Genomic DNA, 22,560 nt, shown 5'->3' with positions numbered 1-22,560 from the left:
AGATCATCATGATCCACACACCGATCATGTCACAAAATGTATTTGAAGAAAATCGGCTGAAATTCACTTCTCTGTATTTTTAAAAATCTGACATAAATTTCATAAATTAAAGCATTTCTTCTATATATTTAAACTAAAATATTCATATTTATGAATACATAATTTGATGGTTTTTTACACTTATTTTTAAAATGCTTTTATCAGTTTTCATACGTACTGTACATATTATCAATATGACTGTATACGGTTGTAAGGGAGAAATACATGCATAGAAGAAAAACATCGGCCGTACACGAAGTGTTTAGCCGGTTGAAAGCAGGGTAAAGGAAAAAGCAGGGAGAGGAGATAGACAGCAGAGAATGGTACAGTTTTTAAGAACGGCGTACATATGGCTACAGTAAAAAAAAATAGCTGCACTTTTAAACTTTTATTCTTTTCGTGCAACACTTTTATGATTTTCGCTTATTATATTGTCGATTTTATAACACGTAAGAGATAAAAATTGAAGCAAACTTATCGAGTCAGAGTTTTCTACAGACCATTTTTTTACCGACAATAAATAAAACATCTAAGCTCTTGGTTTATCGAGGGATTAGCTTAACCACCGAGTTCCAGAACCAGAAGTCGGTCGTTAAGTGAGGGATACCTTTAAGTAAGGAATCGAACGTTATATACGTGGATAGAGAAACGAAAACAAAGAAAACACAATCTGTAGTATGAAAATAGTAAATATGTACAGTGAAAGTAATGTAAGAAGAAAATAATTATAATTTGAAAAAGTTATTATAATCAGAAAAACGAGCTGGCAGCGACAGTCGAAATCTTACCAATCAAACAGAGTTTATTGCAAAAACCCCTGTTGGTTGTTTTCCCCTGACACCAAGTAACGTTGAATGCGGTTACTACGCATACAATTTAGAAAGGAATAACAAGTGTGAAGAAGAATCGGTGAAGAAGAATCTGAGTCAAATATTTTAACAAATAACAGAATAAAATTTAATAAAATCAAAATAAATTAAAATACAAACAATCCAAACTGAGCTATCTTAAAACTATTTTTCTCTCGCGGAGACAGTTTACAAATCAATATAATTGAAAGGTATATACTGCCTCTTGTCATTCTCTACTTAAGCACAGTATTTAAAAATTTTTCATCTTCTAACTTTAATATCAGGCAACTATCCAATTTACTTCTATATTTGAGAGGGGCTTTTATTCATATCTATATTAATGGATTATCTTTTTATGCGATCTTCTGTGGGAAGAAATCAGCGAAAACTTCTGACTATTTATTGGAAAACCCTATTTTCACTTCTTCATAGCATAAAGTTTCTAAGCAGACTCTCAGATTTAGGCGCGTATTTTGCTAATATTTCTTCGTGTTATCCAATCAAATCACCTCAATATTACATCATTCAAAGGGGTTAACTATGATGACTCGATGACGATACATCGATAAGAATATTAGAACGGAAAATGAACTTTCTTTGTTAGAAAAAAGAAAAAAATCCTTTTTTTTAATAATTGATATTTTTAAGGTACTTCTAATTCATTCTAAGTTAAATTAACATATTATATAGGTTGAGATATTTTTTTACAAATGAATGTATATAATTTTGGACCTTCTATGTTTGAAATTAGCGATGTACTGTTAAAAGCGGGGCAAATCCAAAGTATTTTGTCTATTTCTTTATCAGATCGTTGTCAATAAATTTCCTTATAACTCCTGACTTTTTCTGATGCAATAAAAACATGTAAGAAATTGAATTTAAAATTAATTCAAATAAAATATTTTATATCCTTTCCAATCCCCTTTTATCATAGAGGGAAAAAGCCCCCTAAGATCTCACATTAGCAACTATGCATGTGTCCAAAAATTATGGACGAACACAATGCTATCTATGATAATTAAAAAACGTAACTTAAATTATTTGGTGAAGATCCTGCCACGACTTTGCCAGTGCTGCATCGCAGTTCGATATGGACATTTTCTGAATAGGCAAGTCTCTCTGCCTGGTTATTGATAAGCACTTTCTATCTATTCTCCAAAGACTTGCTTTTATTGCTTTGATCTGTAAAATTCTACATGATATTGTGTATTATTCTGTGTTAGACATCGAGCGATACAATTCTGGCCGTATTTATGTATATTCGACTACAGTTCTTACTATTCATGTACAAATGTTGTCTGTTCTTAACTTCTGAAAATGTGTATACTACTGATGATACAGGTGGTGTAAATGCTAGTTCTATTGTTATCAGTAATGCCAACTGGTGCTTGTGACATTGTAAATGTAATAGTATACATGAATTTTTCAAATTTTTTAATATAATATTTCATTTGACTTAACTTATTTTTTGAGTGTATCAAAAATGGCTTGGTTACAAATCCTGAGACCATACGTATCTTGAGTGACTTCAATAATGTTGAGAACGTACTCAAAATAGAATTCAGCAACTATTAAGATAAATTTGTTAATTGCAATCTGAATATATTAGTCAAATTTGTTCATTTATTACCACGCTGCTACATACTCTGTAATTAGTGTAAAAATAATACAGTGAAAGACTAACCTGTTAAAATTAAGCGGAAATAACTATGAAAAGTTAATGAAACCCATATCGCATAAAATCAACGTTAACGATGATTCGTTTGCATATAATATTTTGAATACATATAGTGTGTATTGAGCACATATGATATAAAATACTAAAATATGGCGAGAATAATAGCATGCCAGAAAATAGTAAATTTTTTCCAGGTTACTGACAACTTTTCGGGAAGATTCTGGGTTACCCAGTAATTCTAGTTTATCGCGTGCAGGAGTTGAAGAACCTCTGTATGAAATTCTACGTGAATGTACAGTGAATACTGTATATACTCTTTACGCACTTGTTTTACACTGACTAAAACTGATTAAATCGAGTTGGAATAACTCGAAGTCATTTTCGTTATCACTAAGCCCAGAGATTAACACGTACGGTCAAATAAGCTCACTCGAATTTTTGGAAATGTTTAGTTAAAATGGAAATTTGTACAGTATGTTCATGAACTTTCCATAACTTTGATCTATATATAATAAATAACGTTCGTTTATCGAATAAACTAAACAAAAAATTTGTATAAAGCACGAAAACCACGTAGCAAAACAACATAAACGTCATGACACGGCATGTCATATGACATCAGAAAAGGCTTATGTCTTTCACACAAGGTGTGTGACGTAGAAACTGTAACTTCCGTTTGAACTTGGATTGTTTCGAACAATTTTACTTTCGTTTCATTGGTGGTGGATTTCTTTAACTAGCTGACATAACAAATCAATAGACTTTTGATAAAATCATTAATAAGTTTCACTTCATATAAAATTTTTGTTTTGCAGCAAAATGTCATAAATATACAGTGAATTTTTGTGATAAAAATTTAAAAAACAAAGAAAATTTATGTGAGAAATATGAATATGAAAGTAATTGTGTTTTTAATAAATTCACTTATGAGTGAATGAACAAACCATTCGAAAACGCCTTTCTCGGTAGCTTTTTTCACTATTCGATAAAGCATTTTACAGTTTCTAGAACACCTAGACATTGACATTCCAAGAACAATTTTAATCAATATGACCAACTGAAATATCTGATGGATACTTTATTATTGGTCAGCGATAAACCATTGCACAGAATCTTGATTTTTAACAATAACGCCATGAATCGAAGTCCGAAGTTTTTCTTTTGACCGATTTCAGTTAAATAGTATCTACTGTACAACTGTTGTAATAAATATGTTGTATTTATATATATAACTATTAAATTTTAAGTGTAATAATGTAAAAATACTCACACGCTGCTGAGTAGACCTTGAATAGCCGAATGTATTTTTGTGTAGTGTGTTCTAAGAAAGTAACAAATTGATTTTCACGATGACAACCCATGTAGTCGTTGTCAAAAAGGAAATATTAATATTCACTTCTAAGTAATCGAAAATTTTTGAAATTACATTGTAGAATTTTAAATTTAAAATGTTTAAAGAAAATTGAAAAGTTTATCGATTTCTTTGAGAAACAAGTTATAAAATTAAATATGCAGCTGTTTTTTTAAAGTTTCATAAATTTATAATATTAAAATCTGAAATTAAATTATTGATCAAAGCAGCGTAATTTCCAGCAGATCATTTAGTGAATGAAAGATGGCAATGTATAGTTATAAGTACATTTAAGAAAATACGTTCGCTTTAGAAAACTATGTTTACTCACATAGAATCTGAAATCGGTATTATTATATACACACATTGTTTTTGAGAAAAGTCATGGGACAACAATGTAAAACAATTAAAACAATGAAGTCAATTTTCAGAAACATGGTAAAACAATTTTCAGAAACATAAAACAAGTAAAACAATGAAGTCAATTTTCAGACGAGACTATGTCTCGGAGAGCGCGAGCGACGCATACGCAAATCTCACACTCACACCTGTTTGTAGAAACAGTCTAAGCATTTCGTAGTTTTTTTTTTTTTTTTTGACTGAGTTCTTGCTCCACTGACTACCAAGAAGTCCGGTTTATTTTATGTGCGCATCATTTGGGTAACAAATAATCTGTGCCGAATTCCAACTCCTGACATGTGCTCCAACATACTCTAAGGTGTGCAGCCATTGAAAGCGGCGCGACTTTAAAGACAAGAGTCTCGTCAAATACAATTAATTTTTAGTTCGTATTATTTAATTTTCTATATATAAGATTATTCGTCTTAAGTAACAGCTTTCACACGTAATTTAAATTTTACTGTAGAATAAAAATTTATGAAGAATATTTTAAATTTGATAAACTACTTTCATTTTGAAATACAGATTGATGGAAATGACTGTCTTTACATCATAACGAAATAAAACTTTGTTAAAGAAAACAAATAACTGCAAATCAGTGCAGAAAATTTATTACAGCTTTAATTAAATGTAAAAAATAAATTACTCGACCTTTTAAACTTAAGTTAGTAACTTGGATTCTCTGAAAAGACAAAAATTCTTAAAGGTCACGATATAACTTTCGTTCCGAAAATGAATAACTTCAAATTTTTCATGCATATTAACCAACGTCTTTGATATTTTTGTTATTAAGAATTTCAGTTTTCACTGCGAAAAATTAATACAAAGTTATACAAGTAAATGTTTATAATAGTTTGTAATAAATTTACTGTTGTTAACATAAAAACAGTTTTCCTTTTTCAATTTTTGTGGAAATTTCAGTGTAATCAATGGTTAAGCTTGTCGAAAATGAAATATAAGGTTTATTCTGCAAGAATTTCACATAAAAAACAAAGCTTGTCATCGGTGTGTTACTCTATCATTTGCCGACTAATGGCCGTCCGAATGGATAAAACCCTGAACACTAGTAATTGTTCATGGGTTTTTGTCTTGTCTCATGGAGATTTCAGGTTTGATTCACGTTCGTAACATCTAACTAACTTTGCCTAGAACAATTTTTCAGAAGGCATTTCCATGTTTCGGGTTGTCGTTACCAAGTAGACCAAACCTCCCTCATTAATAGGTATTTTATGTTTATTTTTTGTAATTTAACCATAAAAAGTAAAGATCACAGATTTCATTTCGCATCAAATAATGTCAGGTTTTCGGAATTAACATTGGATCTGTTGGTAATTGGAAACAGAAGGTTGCTTTCACGATCAGAATAGGACACATTTATTTATTCAAAGTGAGATTATCAGACGAGTTGGCGCTGATCTCCACTTTAAATACTGTGTCAACAAACCAGGTATCATTTCATTACACTCTACACAGAAGCTTCCATCTCACTTGTAAATGCTACAAGCGACGACACTTTATTTATCATTTATTCGGAGGAATGTTTTGTTTAACAAATGTAATCGTTTTTGTCAGAACTAATTAGTGTAATTTTATTTTCATTTTACTTTCCCAGCTGTTATGTATACATAACAAGAGAAATTAATGGAATAAAGTTGATTCGACCGTCAGAGTTGTTTTGCAAAACTTCACGTTTTAAGATTTTTTGAACCAAATAAATGTAGAAAACAGCATAAAATTAAAATAATAGCCAATAAAGTTACACAACGCTCTGCTAGACATTTTTATTCCTATGAGTAGTACGTTTCTATTAGTTGTTTTAGTTACACAAACGCCTTTCTAGCATCAAGCCTTCATTTGAATTTAACAAAGTTTTACTACAATATAAAGTACTTTCTTTTCTGGAGTGATTAAAAAACTTCTAGATGCAAACTCCTACCGTGTCCAGAATATGACTTTACGTAAATTTTATATACGAATATCTTAAAATATTATTGGACTTCCTTATAACCGCATAAAAAATTCCAAAATACTGAAAAGTATATGACATGTAATTAATATATTTCTCTGTTTGTCAATAGTATGTTCTTAACTCTGTATGAACTATCGTTGGGATTAATCAATTTTTCGTTCAGCTAAACTTCAGGAGATATCAGTACTCTCGGAGAACTTTAAGGAATCAAACTTTTCTGGTAGTACAATAGAGGAAAAGTACGGCAATTCGGCAATATTCGACCTTTAATTAACGTTTTTACAGTTTTTTAATTGAAACTTCGATGAATGCAAAAAAATTGGTGTTTGAATTTGTATAGATACTAGTATTTGTGTGTTGAGAACACGATTTTCTTCATCTTTTTGGAAGCTTAATAATCTCTGTCCTATTCGTCGAATATATTTGAAATTTAGCTGAAAGGTTTGGTTTTTTACAGAACTAATACTATTAAATTTTGGTGGTTAAATGATGGTATGAGGAGAAGAGAAAAAGAATTGTAGATTAAATCTCGAGTTTAATCACACTTAATGACGATTTTTTGCGTTATTAGCACTCACGACTATTTATAAACCTTATCCCTACCTCAAAATTAAGCTTGATGCCACGTTATAATAATAAAAAATATAAAAAGTTTTTTTATTAAATATCGTAACAGATGACACTATACAGTATACACTCAGTAATAATGATAACAAAAAAGTTAAAAAACTCCCTGCTGGATTTTCTATTGTTTAGATGAAAGAATTAAATTTTCAGAAACGTAACGGTAATATAATTACTTTATTAATTTATTGTCTAGTGTACATTTAGAAAATTTCAGATATATATTTTTAATATCGATATTAGAAGCATATACAATCGAACCTCCGAACAATAGCTATATCTATCCAGAAGCCATTGAACATTTTTCTTGAAAAAACATACAATTAACTTTTAAGTAAAACCTTAACTCCAAAAACAGCCATGACGTACGTCTTCTCTTGTCTTTCATGTTAGGCAAAAGCTACCAGGCTATGGTGCCACGCTGTAAGTTGTGACGTGCATTTGCGATGTGACGTAGTTAGTAATATATGTTTGTTTGTAATTGATATGCCTTCCGGGAAGACTTCTAAAAGTAACTGGCTTCTATTCAGGCGTTACAGACGTGGAGTAAACCCGGAAAACTTCACGTGCCAGCCGGCCCCGGCTAGGAGCAAATCCGCGTCTGAACTCCTAGTGTTCAGGAACGGAACATTTTAGCCGCTAGTCGGCCATTTAGTACGTTGCCATCAATGGCCATTTTTCAAAAATTTGACTATTTTCAATTATTTATTTTATAATATACAGTATTTAACATTATATACACATTAATAGGTAAGAAATGAAACGTACAGTTTCGTTTGAAGTTATAACACTTGTAAATACATAAGCTTGATACACTTGTTAATAAAAATTTGTGCTTAGTTAAATAAATTTTTCAATGATTATTGTAATATCTCTTAAATAATAGTTCTTAAGTGATGCAAAATAAGTTACTATAAGAACGATTGTGCAAGATGTCAAATTACTATAGGTTTACATTGGCGTTTGAATCAATCTGATGATGATACAATACAGGCTGACCTTTTTATTTTAGAGTCATCTTACTTGCATCAGGAAGTGAAAGAAAAAAGATGTTGCATATCATGTTATAAATTAATGTTTTTGTAGTATGTTTTGAACTATTCATTACTTTCCTGTTTGTTGTAGCATATAATGTACAAGAATAGGAAATAACTTTTAAAAATTAATACATGCTCGCTTATTCGGCATACACTCAATTGTAATGTGATCTATTATGCGTTATCGTTTTCATGAAAAAGCTACTTAGGTCCCCTGTGTTCCCTTTTGTTAAAATTTCGTTTATTGTATAGCATTTTTTCGGTGCACCAATTTAATTTTCTTTTACATTAAAAATGAATATAAACTCCGCCTGCAGCCCTGAAAATGGCTGTTGCCGGTTGCAAGCCCGGGTAAAGGAGGAGGGTTGGTGTCAGGAAGGGCATCCGGCCGTAAAACATCTTGCCAAAACTACATGATGAGTCTCAGAAACTGTGATAGAAAGAGAGCTAGGGCGTTCTCTGTAGGCGACGCGCAGCTAGATCGCCCTAAAGCTGCAAAAAGTGGGAAAGAGCTACCTCACCAGGGGCAGATGAGGTTAAGGAAGCAAGCCCTACTTGAGGAAAGGGTATTGAGAGTGGGAACACTGAATGTGGGAAGCATGACAGGAAGAGGAATGGAGGTGGTGGATATGATGCAGAGAAAAAGGATTGATATCCTGTGCGTGCAGGAAACGAGGTGGAGGGGAGACAAGGCGAAGGAACTTGGAGATGGATATAAATTGTTTTATAGCAGTGCAAACAGAAATGGAAGAAATGGAGTTGGAATAGTGGTGGCTGGCAGGTGGAGGAGCGAGGTACTAGAGGTGTACAGAAGAGGTGATAGGTTGATGCGAGATGAGGCTGAGTTTTGGAGATGATCTACTTGTGGTGTTTAGTGTGTACGCACCCCAGGTAGGATGTGCAACAGTAGAGAAAGAGTGTTTACGGAATGAATTGGATGAAAAAATGAGGACACTGGAAGGAGGGGAGAAAGTAATTGTGGGAGGCGACTTCAATGGGTACATAGGGAAGCAGAACATGGGCTATGAAAGGGTCCATGGTGGCCATGGGGTGGGAGAACTCAATCAAGAGGGGAAGAGTATATTGGGTTTTGCTGTGGCTTTCGACCTGGTGATTGTGAATTCGTTTTTCACCAAGCAGGAAAGGCACCTGATAACTTTAAACAGCAGACCTCATAGTTCGCAGATTGACTATATCCTCACTAGACAAGAGCACCTTGCGATAGTGATAAATTGTAAGGTTATACCGACAGATCAGATATCGGCGCAACATCGGTTGATGTGCATAGACATGAAGTCAAGAATGCATAGGAAAATTGGAAATACACAGATGAAGAAAATTAAGTGGTTTCGCTTGAGGGAGGAGAGGATGAGGGTGGATTATGTGGAGAGGGTGCTGCTACAAATCTCGCAAGATTGGGAAGGGGTGCAAGATTAGTAGGCATATAATGCCCAGGCTATTAGGAACTGTACGGAGGAGGTGCTTGGTGTAACATCTGGGAAGATTAGGGTGCAAAAGGAAGGTTGGTGGTGAAATGAAGGCGTGCAACAGGTTGTTAAAGTGAAAAAGGAAGCAAAACGGAAGTGGGACAGGTCACGGACTGAGGAAGATAGATTTGCGTATAAAACGGCAAAGCGTGAAGCTAAGAGAGTAGTGGCACAGGCAAAGGCAGGAGCATATGCAGACGTGTACGAGGAGTTGGATACAAGGGAAGGACAAAAGAAAATTTATCGTTTAGCCAAACTCAGGAATAGGGCAACAAAGGATATTTCGCATGTAAGGCAGATCAAGGACACGACAGGAGTGGTCCTACGAGGGGAGAACGATATAAGAGAAGGATGGAGGGCATACTTTGAGGGACTTTTGAATACAGAGAATGAAAGAACGAGCAGAGAGGAAGGAAGCCGAAACATGGGCATGGTACAGATGGTAACTAAAGAAGAAGTGGAAAGGGCCCTAAAGAGGATGAAGAATGGTAAAGCGGAGGGCCCGGATGGAATCCCTGTAGAGGTGTGGAAGTCATTGGGGAGGAAGGGTATTGATCTGCTATGGGACCTATTCAAAAAAGTCTTTGAGCAGGAGGAAATACCTAACGAATGGAAAGAAAGTATACTTGTACCTATCTACAAAGGAAAAGGGGATGTTCAAGAATGTAAATATTATAGAGGAATAAAGTTGATGTCTCACACGATGAAGATTTTGAAAAGGGTTTTGGACAGAAGACTGAGAGCAGAGGTGACCATTTCAGGAGAGCAGTTTGGATTCATGCCAGGACGATCAACAGTCGATGCCATTTTTGCCGTTCGGCAGATGTTGCAAAAATATTGGGAGAAGCAAACACAGCTGCATATGGCATTCATTGACCTGGAGAAAGCTTATGATACGGTGCCTAGACAAGAGCTCTGGAGGTGTCTAAGGGAAAAGCTGGTTCCTGAAAAGTATGTTAGATTGATCCATGAACTGTATAGGGATGTGGCCACAAAGGTTAGGAGCTGTGTTGGAGTGTCCCGGTGCTTCAAGGTGGGAGTTGGTTTACATCAAGGGTCAGCACTGAGCCCCTTCTTGTTTAACATACTGATGGAGGTGATCACGGAAGAGGTCAGAGAAGAGGTGCCTTTGACCATGTTGTATGCAGATGATATCGTTCTGTGCGCCGAGACAAAAGAGGGGCTGAGGGTTAAATTGGAAAGGTGGTTGGATGTGTTGGAAGGGAGGGGCATGAGGGTGAGCAGGAGTAAAACAGAGTAAATGTGTAGTGGGGAGGTGGATGGTGCCCAGGAGAGTGATCTGGAGTTCAGGGGAGACATATTTCGCAGAGTCAATACCTTTAAGTACCTGGGGTCAACTATGGCTGAGGATGAAAGTGTGGATAAGGAGGTGACAGGCAGGATTCAGGCTGGTTGGAGGAATTGGAGGGAGATGTCAGGTGTGTTGTGTGATAAGAGGATGCCGCTTAGGTTGAAAGGGAAAGTTTATTGGATAGTGGTGAGACCGGCTATGTTGTATGCTATTGAGACTGTGAGCTTAAGGAAAACCCATGTCAAAAGGATGGAGGTGGCAGAGATGAGGATGCTCCGTTGGATGTGTGGAGTTACGAGAAGGGATCACATTCGAAAAGAATATGTGAGGGGGACTGTGAAAGTTGCGAACATAGAAGCAAAGATACAGGAAGCAAGGTTGAAGTGGTTTGGTCATGTGGTACGAAGGGAAGAAGAGTATGTGGGAAGAAGGGTTATGCAGATGACAGTGAGGGGGAGGAGGAGGCGGAGGACGGCCGCGGAAACGGTGGATGGATCTTGTGGCGGAGGACTTGAGAGAAAGGCATCTGAATGTGGAGGCAGCCCAAGACAGGGAGCAGTGGAGACGACTCATCAGAATCAGTGACCCTACATAGAGTGGGAAAAGCTGAGGAAGAAGAAGAAAATTAAAATGAATATAGAACATTGGAAAAACTTTCTCAGTTTAGTAACCAGACAAGGCCCCCTGTCATATATTAACTATTATTAAAATGGTTCGATTACAGTAAATGCAAATAGGCTTCATCAGAAAATAAGATGATAAATAAAAAGGATAGAAAAACACAGTTCCTAAACCGAAATGAAAAGTTACATTACGTGCCATATCATTTCTTCTGACATGCCACTTTAGATACGTGTGCCCTAAGTTTGTCAACACTAAAGGGCAAAATGTTTCGTCACTCATTATCTTTAGGTAAACTTCACCCATATTCATTTTCGGTTATCCTGCATAACCAGAAATATCTATTTAAGAAATAGCTGAATTACAGACAGTGCACTGTACATGGCTTTATTTGCGTTTTTTTATTAATAATTTCTTGAGTAATTTAATAAATATATTAATTTTATATTTCATTTTTTCTATTTAATTTAGAGAAACTCATGAAAATAATATAATATACTGATAACTTATCGAATCTCGTTTTCAAATTTTTAATATTTGAATACATTTCAATGTAAAATTATATGATGGATATGTAGGGTTTTTCATAGACACCCTACAGAGCCCTGTTTTAAATAATTTATTGCATTACCTATATATATAATGAGGTGCATCAGATGTCAACTGAAATAATCAGTTATTTCGGTTTTTACTCGGTTTTTATTTTAAATTTGTGTTTAGCTATTTAAATGCAAGCTGTTAAACAAAAATGTCTTCATAATCGAAATCTCTGATCTGATGTGATTATATAAATGACAGATATTTTATGCTAGTTTTTTCATGTTACATGGTCGATTTGCAAATGAGAATTGAAGGAACCATACCCGTGGAAAGCTTCAATATGCTATTTAAACTATAATAGTATTTTCAATACCACGTGGTTGTTTGTTGTGTCCAAAAAAACATCAAGCCGAATCTCTGTAATGTCAACATTCGAAAACAAAAACCTGAACACGTTGTGCATTACAACAGTCGTATAACGTAAGTTAATTACAAGCGTGTTTCAATGTTCAGTATGAAACAACGTGTTTTAGTATATTTATATATTTTTTCTACAGGCATTATCTACAGTTTAACATTTCGCGTCCAGCTTCAAATTTTAAGCTTTCAATAATTAATTTACACATGCAAACAAACCAAAAATATAACTATCAATCGTTGAAACATTGTTTTATCACATTTTATGAGTATTAGACTTCAAAAAAGTAGTATAAAATAAAAAAGTTAATGTAAACAAAGAACTTGTTTAACGAATACAGCATTATTACATTAATTTACAAATATGATTAAAAGTTAATTAACAGTATTGAATGGCCTCACTCTGCATTTACTTCTTGTACTCATGTTAACTAGAATTTCTGTAAGAAATACTACAGAAGAGATCAAATATCCTGTAACTAATAAATAGAGTAAGCCCATAATATCATCCATTTTCAGAGGATCATCATTATTAGTATCGATTGTCTTATAATCGTAGAAAAAGTCTTCTCTTCTTTTTTTCATTCAGAATGTCTCTATCAATTTTCTCAGATAATCTACTTTGTTGAATACGATTTACTCTGTTAAATAGAAATATATATTTTATATACTATTACTAATCAGTATTACACTTTTGTATATATAGAGTACATTACTTGAGTTAAGGAACATACTGAAGATATTTGAGTTACTTAATATATTTAAAATCTATTTTCGTGATGTAATTGTTAAATTTCTTCTATAGTTTAGTTACATCATTTATTAAAGACCTTTACTGGCAAATTTTTATGATTACACGAATTTAACAATCTTAATTATAAAGTATTGCACTTTAAATTATTCATTCTAATCTTTAATGAAACACTTAAATAGTATCTCTTTCGTTATTTCCCATAAAAAAATTACGTCAAAAACGAAATTTTCAAAATAAATTAAATAAATTTTACGTGAAATTTATAAAAATCGATTCTACATATCTTGGAGCAGGCCCTGTTTTTCAAAGTTCTACAAATATTCAGCGATTGAGTGGATAAAACTACTGAACACTAGAAGTTGAATGCTCTTTTATATCCAGTCATTGGGATGTTTACATAAAAATTTGCATGTTTTATTGTAGGTGAAAGACACCTAAACAGTAGCCATAATAAAGGGAAAACTCAAATATAAGTTATGAATTTTGCTGGTTTCATTACCCTAATATAATCGTATGATTATATTTGTTTAACATAATAAAAATTTATTTTACTATAAAAATAAAAACTGCTTTTTCGTTTTTACTGATAGGAAAAGATGTTAGCGGAGCGATGAGAAATTGTGTTTCCTATTTATCATATACATACAACATAAAATATCATTTAAACATGACATTGTAGGTAAATCATAGTTAACCTCTTAACAGTGAGGGACAACTATATTCGTAAAACAATTCTTATAAAATACCTGGACCATTTCGTAAAGTCTTAGAATTTTCACGAGTAGTTAAATTTTCCAAGTTTGTTTTGGAATATTCTTTAGTTCTCGAGAGATTACAATAAAAGAGAGAATGTTAAAATAAATATAAAATTTTAGAGAGCCGTTTATCGAAGTAAATCGAATTTGAATCTCTTGTCATCATCTGATTGGTTAAAAAAATTAATATTCCTAATTGGCTCGAGTTAGAAAAAAGTAGACGTGACTTCTGTAAATCACGCTATCGCAAGAGCTCCGATCAAACCTGGAAAATCGACAGCCTACGTCATCAGTCTAAAGGATCTTGTCTGACCTACTTGTGTGAAATCAATATTAAAGTGAAACGTAGTAAGACATAGTAATTTATAGTAAAACTGTCTTCAATAAAATATGTAGTAGTTTGTAAAGCTTGAATTTTAGTCTAATAAGTATTATTTCGTTCGGAAAAATTAAAAATACATCATTAAGTAGGAGTATTACATAAAACTTTATTATTTAGTATAATACAATATACAAATCAAAAGTTCGTATATCGTAATATTAAGAAAAAACTAGATCGAACCATACAAAGTCAACTAATTCACTTAAATTTAGTTCTTTATACAACTGTCGATACTCTTGCCTTCTTCAGTTTCATCAAACAAAATTCGAAAACTACAATTAATTCTGTCAATATTTAAGCGCCATTACTATTCGTATGATATATTATCATATCAAGCTGAATTTTAAAACTTTCTAAATTGACAGTAAAATTTCCAGTTTTAACCATTAAAATCAATGCAAAATGTATCGATTCATGTAATAAAAATTTATTGCAGTGAACTTCAAAAAAAATACAAGAAACATAGAAACACCAAACCGTACTGTACGATATCTGGCGCGAACTGATTGATATACAATACACAAAATGAAAATGCTCTTGTCTAATGTCATCACATGACGAGAAGTTTTTGAATAAACACTAAAAGTTTTAAAAAATTTTTCCATGAAAATCAATGAATTTAACTACACAATAATTAAATCTGTTTAATTTGAATGTAGCTTTTATTAATTTACGTGTGAACAACTCAAAAACTTAACTATTAATTGCAAATACTCCGTTTTATCACATTTTGTCAATTTTGTTGTTTAAAACAGCAAAATATAATAAAAACCTTAATGAAAACAGAAAATTATATTAACAAATACAGCATTATTACTTAAATATTTTAATATGATTAAACATTAATTACAACACTGTCACTCTGCATTTCTTTCTTGTAATCTTCATTCTTGTAATCTTCATTCTTGTTTACTGGAATTTCTACAAGAACTACTACAGAAGAAATCAAATATCCTGTAATTAACAAATAAAGTAGACTCGTAGTATCATCTGTTTCTAGAGGTTCTTCGATATTCATATCAATAACATCATCATTTCAGAAGAAATCGCTTCTTATTTTTTTCTCACGGGTGTCTCTCTGAATTTTCTCAGATAATCCATTTTTTTCAATGCGATTTACACTGTTAAATATAAATATATAGTATTAATATTATGTTTAAATTGAATAAATTACTTCACTAATGTAACATATTATAATATGTTACATTAGTGAAGTAATTTACTCAATTTACTCAATTTAAGTAACTCATATTTGAGTTACTTAAATTATTCAAAATCTATTTCTACCATGAAATTTTTAAATCTGTTCTAAACTTCAGTTACATTATTTATTTAATCAAAGCATTAATTAAAAAAATTTCTGGCAAACATTAATAGTTACATTCTTATTAATTCAACAAATTTCATTTAAAATTTACGAAAATCGAAACATATTTTGGAATATGCAACGTTTTATAAAGTCTCATTAATTGTTAGCGACAGAGTGGATAAAACTTCTGAACACTTGTAGTTTAAAGCAGCTTTATACCCAATCATTGAAATGTGTATATGAAATTTTGCATGTTGGTGTTATCTTACAAGGTCAAAGTAAGGTCAATAAGGTGTTATCTTACAAGGTCAAAGTAAGGTCAATAAGGTGTTATCTTACAAGGTCAAAGTAAAATGTCAGTGCAGTCCTACTGAATAACTATTATTACAATTCGAGTAACGTCAATAAGCCTGTAATTCTTGTATTTCCATGTAAAAAAACATTCCTTGTTACAAGTCAGTCAAGTTGCAGTGTTATTCTTTTATGTTATAGGGAAAAATGTTTTCTTTAACACTTAACTAGTTTTTTAGAATCTGATTGATATATTTTTTAACGGCGGTGTAACTGAAATGACAGTAACCGTCATTTTGACCAAAAACCGCCGAAACAACAAAACCAACATATTTTAAATTATGATATGAACATATTATTACTTACATTTTTAATACGGCATATTACTAACGATGTTTCATTATATATGCACATACAGTCAAACCTGTTTTTATTCTGGCTTTTTTGTGCGATTTTTTATTTGTGCGGTATAGTTGGCGACTAGTCTCAAGCGTTTTATCATGTCTCACGTTGACTTATTATAGCATAAATGAACTTATTATAGCAATATTATTGCATGAATATGCGAAAAATGAAATAATTTATGTTTTTAAGTCAACAAAACGCAACCTGGACAAAAATATGTAAAAGAGACGGTAGACAAGACGATGCAGTCAAGTTGTGACATCTGTTGTCAATAAGTTTTACGTGTGTTTTAATTACGTTAATTAAACCTTACAGTGCTTTCACATTCTTGGACCATTAGGATAAGATTCATTTGAAGGCGTAAATCGAAAATAAATGTACTGTATTATTTTTTTCTAGTTAGATATATAATTTTAGGATTTTTATTTTATGTTTAGACATAATCTCTGAAAATGAATAAGGGCAAAAACAAAGCGTAGAAAAAGGCAATTTCCTTAGAAACTAAGACTACGATTTTAAAACGAGTTATTTTCTACGTGAGACTTTTTTATGCGGTTCCTATTCACCGCATAAAAACAGGTTTGACTGTTTCATACTTTTTTGCGATAAAAAATTTCTAGTAAAGAGTCATAGCAGGTATCGTGAACAATTGATTTTTATTCTATTATTAAATACATTTACTCAGATTCATTTTAAACTTGATGTAACTACATGAACTTGTAATTATGACGATAATGATAGATCCAGCAGTTCTGTGGGCAAATAGAAATTATATGACAACAGAAGTGTTATGTTCGGTTTTTATTGGCCCTTCTATTCAATATTTTTAAATTACATTAATTGTTTTTATCAAAACCATCGACGTGTGACGTTTTTGGTTTTGATTTGTGTAAATTGTATACTAAATCAGAATAATCAGTTGCTGTGCCATAATAGTTTACAATAATTCTATCTAGTTTTAAGAATTAGATACCATTAAACAAATAATTATACAGTTGATATTATTACGATTTTAGTCTCTGTAATCCAAAAATTATTGATAGACCAATCATTGATATTGCTGTTAGATTGTTCTACCAATAATTTTTGGATTACAGAAACTAAAATCGTAATAATATCTACATATACAGCAAAACATTTATATATTAATTATACAGTACAGTTGACATTACAAATAAAAACGATACACGTATCTAATTAAAATAACAATAAATGCTTCATAAATAAATCGAAGTACAGTAGACTGTCCCATATCCGATCCAATGTGGGCAGGAATGATTTAGATATTCAAAAAATCCAAATAAGGAAATGTAATAATTCCTAAATAAACCCGTGAAATATATGCCTATTGTACGTATAATTACTTATAACGTCAACGGTGATTGATGCATTGTTCACTTCTATGAATCTCAAAACAGTCGAAATTGAAAACAAAAATTATTAAATATGTACACAGTGCAAGCCTGAAAGTCAGGATTCGGAAACAATGTGAACAATAATTTGGAAAATGTTCAATTGATAAGTCCGAATATGGGAATGCTCGATGTGCGAGAGTTCTGCGATAGACTTGCGTATATCATATAATACGTCTGTAATAAACGATCAGTTTACATTACAAAGATAACTGCATAGTTTATTGACACAATAGCCAATTTGCAGAAAAAGGATTAAATTTTCAAACTTCATGTATATTTTTGAAGATTGTTTTAATCGTCGAATAGACAATGTCAATTAAATAATTTTAGGTTAGGTTAAATTAGGTACAATTATCGGTATCGAAATACTTAAAAAATAATTTAAATAATTTTTTGCATTACAAAAAAATGTAGTTTTAAAACTAACTTCTAGTATTTTAATAATATATGATGAAAAATGTTTTTACAATATGGCTTAATCGGTTTAAGAGTTACATTAGTTACGTTGATATATATTACTAGATTTACTAGTTTAATTGTATTTTCGGTAAAATATTTTCTTACTTTTACAATACATTTACATGAACTTTTAGTTGCGTAAAGAGCATAAATTATTCAAACATGGATTTAACATTATTCAGGATAGAATTATTGGATATGGATGCTGTATTACATGATTTGTGTTTGCTCATCACTCCAGTTATTTCGACAACAGAAGAGAAAATGGAATATAATGCACTCACCATCTGTAAACGAAACAATTTGTTTATTACATAGTGTTTAAGCGTACATAAAATTACTTACACGTATCAGAAAATTTTTTCGGACGTAGAAGAAGCCACCAACAGAAATTCCTATATCCGCCTTATTGAATCTTTTCATAAAACAATTTATCTTAAAATATTAAAATAACAATTAGAAAATTGAAATTTGTGATTAAATAGGTACATTTCACTTATACTTCACCTTATACTTGAATTCTGGTGACAAGTCGTTTAAAGAAAACCTTTGTATGGAAACGAAGTTATCGTAGAGCTGAAAGACAAATAATTCATTTATTAAACTTCAATTGTCACATTTAATTTTAATTTTTAAAAATTCGACGTAATTAATAATTAAAAGGTAAACCTAGCAAAAATAACTACAAACACTAAGATTATTAAATTTTTTCGTACTTCTAACCTTTCTATTTTATTATTGATATATTATAGTATTTTCTTTATATGACTACAAAGTTACTGTACATAAAATAGTACATACAGTAACTCCTGATTAGTGTTCAAACGTCATTCGTAATGAACTGTACCAACTTTAGTACAGTTAAGTAATTTTTTGCGGCTGTCATCGGTTCGTGTACCAGCAGTTGAAAAACACTAGACTAAGACAACGCGACAGAACGTTGTTTTGTTATAAGAGTGTATACCTTAAAACTTATAGGGACAAATTGTCAGTATTTGTGTGTTAGACGTGTAACGAGAAGGTGATGAAATTTACACGGTATGCGAACTTCCTGACGTTAGGTGAATCACACATAAATAACCAACTGTTGTTATTTCCTAATTTTATCGAAAAAAAACAATTTGTGGTTAATTTGTATTAAAAGACTATTATAGATAATTTGTATTATACATAATATTATAAAGCCTCACTATAAAATAAAGCAGCTAAAATTTTATAATTTTGAGGATAATATTTGATTGATTACTAACTAAATAAAGATTCAACTAGCCTAAGTGTTGAAAAAATAAAGCAGCTAAAATTTTATAATTTTGAGGATAATATTTGTTTTTGCCTGGACTGAAGCAGTTTTAATTTACTGTCAGAGAAATCAAGTAATATAATACCGAGCATTAATGTTGTTCATAAAGTAATATCATGAGGACACGTAGAAAAATGGTGTTTCTTGTATGATTTAAATATTGGTATGCAGCATGTTACTAAAAATATATATGATATAATTTTCATAATGGTTAACAAGTATTATAAAAAATATTAAAAATGATAATTACCAGAGATGTCAAGTAGGAAAGACACCAAGATCCCAATAGACATCCTATTAACATCACCATCGAAATACAACCAAACATTACTCTAAAGCCAATGCCGATGTCAAAAAACATAGAGGCAAAACACAGAAAGCATGTCTCGTACGTAAAGTGAAGGTATGACAAAGCGAAAAGGTCTTCCCATTGCTTGTTGGCCATTTGGAAAAGGTTCCAAATTTCTGTGTGTTTTTCACAGATTTGTTGTAATTTATATTTCAAGAATAAAGCAGTTGTGTTTGTTTCTTCTAGTTCCTGAGATAACATCACAAGTCTCTTCGCAACTGCTATTCCAACAATAAAAAATAGAAAAAAAACCAAAGTTATTTGTCCTACAAATTGCATGTTCAAAAATGAATAGTGAACGGAACAAATTGTGGCTTCGACTACGCTTCCGCCGTGTTTTCTTGTCGTTGGAAACAGGAACATTGATGAACTGATCGAAACAGTCAAAAAGGCAAAAAATATGCCTACGAAGCAACCTAGCAAAGGCAATTCCAGTTGAACTGGCAAGTTTTCTTCACCTTTGTAGGCACTTTTCATGTAATGAACAAAGGCGATTTTATTTCTCTTCAAAACTGTAAATTGAATAGCGAGGAACATATTAATAATTAGAAGCACAACGATTATTTCTCGCGCATAATTACCGTACATGCCTACAAAAGTTCGGTAACAGAGATAATTTTCGTTAAATATCAACAAAAACCAATAAAATGATGACGACCAAAAGAAAAATTCAATCACATTTACGTAAAAGTCATAAAATGTACTTTTCTTGTCTTCTGTATCTCCATTGTTAAGTTGGTCGAAACAGCTACATTTCTCGAATGGATCAATGCCAAAAACTTTCAAAACAGAAAGTAGAGGTTGAAAATTGTAAACGATGCATCGATCCGATCGTGTCCAAATGCAAGATCTGTTCGTTCTGTTGCTGAAAATTTCTATTTTTCCATTATTATTAAAAAATTTCGAAATGTAGTTTCCCATTATTTATGATTGTACTAAATGTATTAATAATAAAAATGAGTTAGAGGTAATTCGTAGATAAGAGATTAGATACTTTTTCTTGATATTCTATATGAGTCGTTTCGACGATTTTTGAGTTATTTGAATAACATGTATGAAACTATTATTATCAAGTGTACAGACTTTTTTCAATTTAGACTCTTCTTCCATTTCGTATTTGTGGCAGGAAATTGTATACTGAAAGAATAGATAAAAGCAATTTTATAATAGACAGTAATTAAGAGTAAAATATTTTATATTTATAGTACAGGTCTCTCTCGAATAACTCGTTACCTTTCCAAAATTTGTTGTGTTAAGCGAATCCGTGTTACACGAAATAAAGTACTAATAATAAAACATGACGTTAGGTTACAAAAGTTAACAGAATTACACAACATTTTCTCGTTAGTGAGATATTAGAAAAATATGTTTGTTCCGGCAACAGATAATTTTTTTCATTGAATAATTAACTAACAGTCACAATTAACAGCACTGTATTGATACTAATTTTAGTTAAACCAGGGCGTTTTGTTCTTAGAAATTATCGTCGTCTTCTGTACTTAACATGTTTAAATAAAGTTTACTAAATAACGAAAGCATCGACAACGAATTCTGGTTATTACGAAAGAAGGGACAAGTAAAAATCTTGCACTGTTAGTTTTCGTTGATCCAGGGGAATAGCCAAGCATTTTTTATGTGTTTTACGAAATTGTGTTCGTTTGAAAAATCTGTTCGATCGATTCTGATTAATCTTTGTCATTTTTTTATTAATTGCGACGAGGAATTGAAAAATGAAATAAACAATGGAGTCTATTACATCGCTTTTGACGTATAAGGTCGTAGCACGACAGCCCGCAAAAAATCGATATGGCACAATCACGTGAATTTCTTGCGCGATTTTTCACGGTCGCTAGCACGTCTTGTATGGAATAATAAAATTGAATTCGTTCTCAAAATTTAATTGGTCGATTTTGATAAAATTGTGTCACTTTTTTTAATTGTAATGAAGAATACAAAATTGTGATTACAGTCTGAGTCTATTCAAATGTAAAACTTAGAAGTCCATGACTTAGTTTTCGGTATACAAAGGAATTAAAATGACTATGTCTGTGCTCTCTGATGGGACTAAGCGCACCTAGCGGTAAATAGATGCGAAAAACGAACAGTATACAGAAATAGAGCAATGGATGAGAATTGCTTTCTTTTTGTTTCGTCTCTCTGCACTCGTCCTGTACAAAAATTGCCTCTTCTGTGCCTAACAGGTGCAAATATTGCTTCTTCCTTTCTAGCTGTGCCTCAATTTTATCGCGATACGACAATGTCGTGCGATGTCCTAGTTAAACTATACATGATGAAAGACACAAAACAATTTGAAAATATCAATATTTTAAAATCCGTGGGCAAATCTCATACAATACGCATGCTCATTTAAATAACAAAACATCGAATTGCGGGGTTTGCCCTTAAAAGTTATTTAATTTTGTATGCAAGATTGAACAAATTTTCGAACTGTATAAGAAGTGCTGTTGTACGAGGGATACTTGTATAAAATACATTAAATATTATTTAATATTTATGTGCTAATATAAGTGTTTACTATTATTTATTGAATGTGAAATATAAAAAATTGGATGTATATTATTGTGACGTGTTAACTATGCCAATCTCCAATTTCTAGTAAACTTTTAATTGAAAAATTACGTGACCTTCAATCCAGAGCAGAAGTTCAAATATTATTGGAGGCCTTAAACCGCTTAGTTTTTTACACCTACTCTTGATTTTCATTTCTGCAACTGCTTACTCCATTGAAGAAAGTTTAGAGGAACGAAGACACCATCAGTGGTAGTTACAGATCTAAAATCTCAAAATGTTAACCT

General features: G+C 31.9%; 3 protein-coding genes across 3 annotated transcripts; all 3 read left to right on the top strand.

The window, feature by feature from the left end:
- The first annotated feature begins 8,364 nt into the window (after window positions 1-8,364).
- LOC136984906 (uncharacterized) lies at window positions 8,365-8,805 on the top strand. Its single transcript, XM_067282045.1, has one exon. It carries the CDS (start codon window positions 8,365-8,367, stop codon window positions 8,803-8,805), a length of 441 nt encoding a protein of 146 aa, XP_067138146.1.
- Window positions 8,806-8,893: 88 nt separating this feature from the next.
- LOC136984904 (craniofacial development protein 2-like) lies at window positions 8,894-9,385 on the top strand. The gene has a single exon (XM_067282044.1). It carries the CDS (start codon window positions 8,894-8,896, stop codon window positions 9,383-9,385), a length of 492 nt encoding a protein of 163 aa, XP_067138145.1.
- Window positions 9,386-10,795: 1,410 nt separating this feature from the next.
- Window positions 10,796-11,332, top strand: LOC136984903 (uncharacterized). Its single transcript, XM_067282043.1, has one exon. The coding sequence runs from the start codon at window positions 10,796-10,798 to the stop codon at window positions 11,330-11,332; it is 537 nt and encodes a 178-aa protein (XP_067138144.1).
- Window positions 11,333-22,560: the final 11,228 nt, after the last annotated feature.

The sequence above is a fragment of the Centruroides vittatus genome, unplaced genomic scaffold (assembly GCF_030686945.1).
Source record: "Centruroides vittatus isolate TY-2023 unplaced genomic scaffold, ASM3068694v2 contig_939, whole genome shotgun sequence".
In the NCBI taxonomy this organism is placed as follows: domain Eukaryota; kingdom Metazoa; phylum Arthropoda; class Arachnida; order Scorpiones; family Buthidae; genus Centruroides; species Centruroides vittatus.
The sequence above is the reverse complement of the archived record's forward strand: the minus strand, read 5'-3'. Positions and strand labels throughout refer to the sequence as shown.

Bases quoted from the DNA above. Each gene is read 5' to 3' on its own strand.
- LOC136984906 (XM_067282045.1), top strand. From the start codon at position 8,365: ATGAGTCTCAGAAACTGTGATAGAAAGAGAGCTAGGGCGTTCTCTGTA.
- LOC136984904 (XM_067282044.1), top strand. From the start codon at position 8,894: ATGAGGACACTGGAAGGAGGGGAGAAAGTAATTGTGGGAGGCGACTTC.
- LOC136984903 (XM_067282043.1), top strand. From the start codon at position 10,796: ATGGCTGAGGATGAAAGTGTGGATAAGGAGGTGACAGGCAGGATTCAG.